Below are 4697 nucleotides of genomic sequence, written 5' to 3'. Positions count from 1 at the left end.
CCTGTGGGACATAATCTTAGTTGTTTATGACTAGTAGCAGCATGGACTTGACTCCGCCAGCCAAACTTCCGCAATGAATTTAACAGGCAACGTGAAATACCTTATATGAAAATGCTTTAATTCCATCTCCATTTCATCAACGAATTAATATTAATTTTCCTTAAGGAGAAAACTATTTACTAAATTATCCACAGACTAATCAAGCGCTTTACAGAAGTACAGACAATTTTAAGTACTTTTAACTCACGTGTGCTATAAAGTCATGTAACAAAATTATTCCCGACAATACCGCTAATAAAGTTGAAACTTTTCATTACGTTAAAACATTATGAGGCGCCTTTATAACGAAGCGATGAGGCGAAGCGCGAACGCCATTGTCGAGTTTGTCTGCCGCCGACGTATAGAGTTAATTAATTACCAATTACGGAAGCAGCGCTGTAATGCCACCTACCCTTTCACTACGGAAACTCTACATGTATTATCTGTGACACTAGCTACTAGCTTTTGACTCACATCATATGAGATTTTTTTTTATTTAATCATTTAACTTCTGGAACTATAACAACAAGGAAGAATTTTAGAGGGGATGAATAAGTCTCTAATGCTAAATAAACTTATCAGAACCATACTAAAACACAATAAACAATAGTGATAATAACTTGATGTGTCCCAAATTCCGACCTGGTCCGGGAGCTCATGAATAAATCGTAAGCAGTCAGGTGTGAAATAAATCAGAGATAATTTTCCAATCCGCGGCCGCCGCGACCCGCGCCTCCGTCACGTCACGAAAGTCGGCTCGAGGCAGATTACGCACAGCGCACCTGTCGGAGCGACTTGGGTTTGACAGGATTTTTATTGGATCCCTATTTCCCTATTCAATAAGTTTGGGTTGGCATTACACAGTGAACTGGGCCGTGAAATGTTTTATCCGTTGTAATGGGTTAGCGTGAAACACGACGGGCTCCATTATTATTGAAATATATTCGCACAAATATTGTGTGAATGTAACTTCTTTTGCTAATTTGCAATATACCAATACGTAATATGACATAATGAGATTAAAAATATTCTTAAGCTGATATTATTGCTTTGTTGTTGACCGGACCTGCAACGAATTGAGGATGCCACTAAACAACAATAAAAGCAAACCACTAATCTTGCTAGTGTTGTAGCGTACGGTCAAGGACCATCATGTAGTTACCGGCACATAAACTGTACAATATATTTCTTGTACCTTTCTTAGACCCAATGTTTAAAAGTCTGTCTGTTACTGTTGTTGCGCCCCTTAGATGGAAAAAAAGTAAAGGTCTTCTTTATACCAAATAAGATTCATAAGAAAAAGGTAGTTCGACCTCGATTACTACACTTTGTCATACGTCTGTACTGATTTTTTTTTAACTTTTAAACAAAGAATATCAATAACACAACTAGGGAATTTTCGTTTTATTTTTAATATGATTTTCTTTCATATGCACAACAGGTTTTTTTTTGGCTGAATGGACATGCTGCCTTTGCTTCACATGTTAAAAGATTATGACAGTAAACGTCATTGTCAAAGTCAAGTCAAAATCACGTTTGATTTATTGTTTGTTATTTTATTATTACACGTTAAAATTAAAATCAATTATGTTAATTAATAGGAAAACGTGAGACTGAGAAAAGAATGCATATGTAGTGAAAAAAGTACTGATTTAAAAGTAATCATATTGAGGAACAAAACGAAAAAACAGTAATTTCTCCTTCTTACCGTGTTTTGTGTTTTAACTGTGATAAAAAAAAATCATCTCATATAAATAAACGTAAGGAAAAATAAAACATGGAACACATCAGACAATTTGATTGGTAAGTTACGTTAGTACTTTCTTAAATTTTTTCTTAAATCTCGTAAAAACCATAAAAAATGGTGAAATTGTTCTTTGACTGACTCTGTAGCTCTAGCACTAAAATTTGTTTTTATTAATCCATATTTTAATATTGCTATATACAGACTTATTTTTATTGTAGGTGTTACTCTGAGAATGAGCATTATTTCGCAAACGAGAATGATCTAGACAACTGTGTGACAGAGAGGATACTCAGTAATAAATTTCGAGACCCACTGATATCTAGTGAATCAGAAGATGAAAAGCCTACATTCAATTGGAATGAAATTTTGGCAAAGCAACAAATGGTAAAAGTGTCAGTTAAGCTTAAATATACTAGCTGCTGCTCCCAACATTGTTCAGGTTGAATTGAACACAATATGAAAACTTAGCCTATTTATTCACTAATAACATAGCTTTTGATGATAAAAGAATTTTTTAAATTGGCCCAGTAGTTTTGTGTTATTTCAATACATACAAGGATACAAATTTTTCCACTTTATAAAAATACAGTATAGATAACATAAAAATCCAAGTTATAAGCAATTTAGTTGTCATCTCCTATTTAAAGTTAGAATTTGAAAATAACTTTAAAAAAGATTTATAGGAATTTGTAAAGCAAAAAGTATCCATTTGCTATTCCGGGCTGTGTGTGGTTTTTAAAACAAGTTGTCACTTTAAGAAGGATCAATATTGTAATATCTGTACACCTTTTTGCAGAATAATGCACAACAAAGAGTATTTGTTCCTGGATACCGTAACCATCCACCTTACCCTAAACTCTCCGCACTAACGGGGACACAGCACTTTCAATGTCTGAAGGTGCTTTGTGCTAATAATCCTGATATCTTACCAACTGAATCAATACCACGTCCAAGGAATTTTGATTACAAGGTTTTCCAAGTAAGTACTTATGAAGCTTTTTTTTAAAGGAGGCGGCTCTCAATTTGCCTAAACTTTGCCTATCTGTTGTGCGACAGTTTAGGCAAAAGTTTGCATATGCTCTAATATTAAATAACTGCCAGTTGGTGGAACTTTTTTATAATTTAAAAAAAAATTGTCTTGAAGTTAGTTTTCATGTTGTCCAAAAATTTTAATGAAATAATAGTATTTATTCAATATCAGTCTTAGTCCTGGCTGCTTTGGTAAAAAAAAAAGAAATCAATTATAACTATCAACTAGCTGTTGCTCGCGCCTTCGCCTGCGTGAAATAAAAAAATATAGCCTATGTTACTCACAGGTAGAAGACCTTTATAATATTGTAAAAATGCTCCAGTACTTTTATTTATTTATTTATTTTGTACTTTTATTCATTTATTTATTTATTTTACTTTTTGGATTATTTCGATATTTAAATAAATACAAATCTTTCCTCTTTATAATAACAGTAAAGATTACAAATGTTTAGCTGATTACAATTTTAAGGAAGTACAAAAAGTATACTTGGAGGAGCAAAAAGAATTTTTAGAGTGGGCTAAAAACCTCTGGACAACAAACCACTGTATAAGAGCTCTCAGACCGAAGCCACTTGTAGAAACAATATACGAAGCAGAGATTGCGTTGAAGGCTAAAGAAATGGAATCATTCCCCAAGAATTATACGATGGCTGCACAAATACCGTTAGAGTCAAGAAATGACAAGTATGAAATGACCCATGAACAAGATATAATAAAAGTAAGTGTTTAACTATTTTAGGTTACTTATCATAGACTAGCCTTTGGTTCACGACTTCTTCCGCGTGGAATTAAAAAATATAGCCTATGTTAGTTAGTGGTTACATAGCTTTTCAATGGTGTTAGAATTATTTACATCGGCCCAGTAGTTTCTGAGTTAGTTCATAGTATACAAAAATACACATCTTTCCTCTTATAATATTAGTATAGAAGAAAACATGCAGTTTACAAACTGTCTAATATAACTTTTAAAGTGGTCCATGTGAATCCCTACTGGTCTAAGGCCGCTTGGTGGTCAAATTGGTGGTCTATTGAATTCTACATGGAGGTCTATAAAATTTTTACTGGTTTCTGAATACTGAAAGCTTGCAGTTAGATGTGTGAATTATAATAATGTAACAAAATTGATAATTGGACGCTGTTTCTTTCGTAAATTGGGATGAATGTATCAGATTTTGTAGTTTTTTTTTTTAAATAAAACACGATCCAACAGATTTTTTTTAATTAACCAGAAATATATGAAATTTTAATAGTAGAGTTTATTTCCTAGGTGGATATAAACAGCTTGCCTCAGATACGCAACCCGCAGCCCATCACCAACAAGCTGAGTATCATGGTACCGCAGGCGGTGCCGGAGCCCTGCAATAAGCACCCCTGCAGGATCATACTACCAAGTAAGTCTAAGTTATGAACAAATATTTAGTTGTCACTATGTCCAACTATAAAAGTGGAAAAGTATAGACAACATTTGGTTGTAAAGTTTTTGCCAATTTACTCATTTCCTAAGTTTAATAATGTGATAATATAGCTTAAATCTTGTCACAAGTGTAGTTTTTACGTTTAAAAAAATATTTAAAACAAACAAACAAAGTAGTGTGTGTTTTGTCTCGGTGCCGCTCTTCCGCATGATTCCGCATTTCTTGCATTGTGTTTTGCCAATTTTTTCACCCCCTAAATTGAATATCGTAGAGATATACAGCCTAGCGTGTCGTAAGTACTACTTTTTGTTAGAAAAATAATTATTCAAAAATATATTATGATTGCTGACATCCTCCACAAAGTAGTGTGTATTTACACTTATATGTGTTTAGACTTTCTGTTCCTGTGCGGCTTTTCGCAATATTTTTGACAAGTTCAGATACGGATAGCTCGGCATACAGTA

General features: G+C 33.4%; 1 protein-coding gene across 1 annotated transcript in view; it reads left to right on the top strand.

Moving 5' to 3' along the window:
* The first annotated feature begins 1586 nt into the window (after nt 1–1586).
* The window catches only part of LOC106105646, a 7925-nt gene continuing 4814 nt past the window's right edge, over nt 1587–4697 (top strand). The window contains exons 1-5 of the mRNA XM_013286070.1: nt 1587–1842; nt 2005–2170; nt 2583–2765; nt 3288–3536; nt 4086–4209. Of these exons, the coding sequence (XP_013141524.1) occupies nt 1817–1842; nt 2005–2170; nt 2583–2765; nt 3288–3536; nt 4086–4209 (748 nt within the window). The 5' untranslated portion in view covers nt 1587–1816. The remainder of the gene's footprint in view (nt 1843–2004; nt 2171–2582; nt 2766–3287; nt 3537–4085; nt 4210–4697) is intronic.

This window comes from Papilio polytes, unplaced genomic scaffold (assembly GCF_000836215.1).
Source record: "Papilio polytes unplaced genomic scaffold, Ppol_1.0 DF822733.1, whole genome shotgun sequence".
Classification (NCBI taxonomy): domain Eukaryota; kingdom Metazoa; phylum Arthropoda; class Insecta; order Lepidoptera; family Papilionidae; genus Papilio; species Papilio polytes.
Note: the sequence above shows the minus strand (reverse complement) of the source record. Positions and strands in the feature narration are given on the sequence as shown.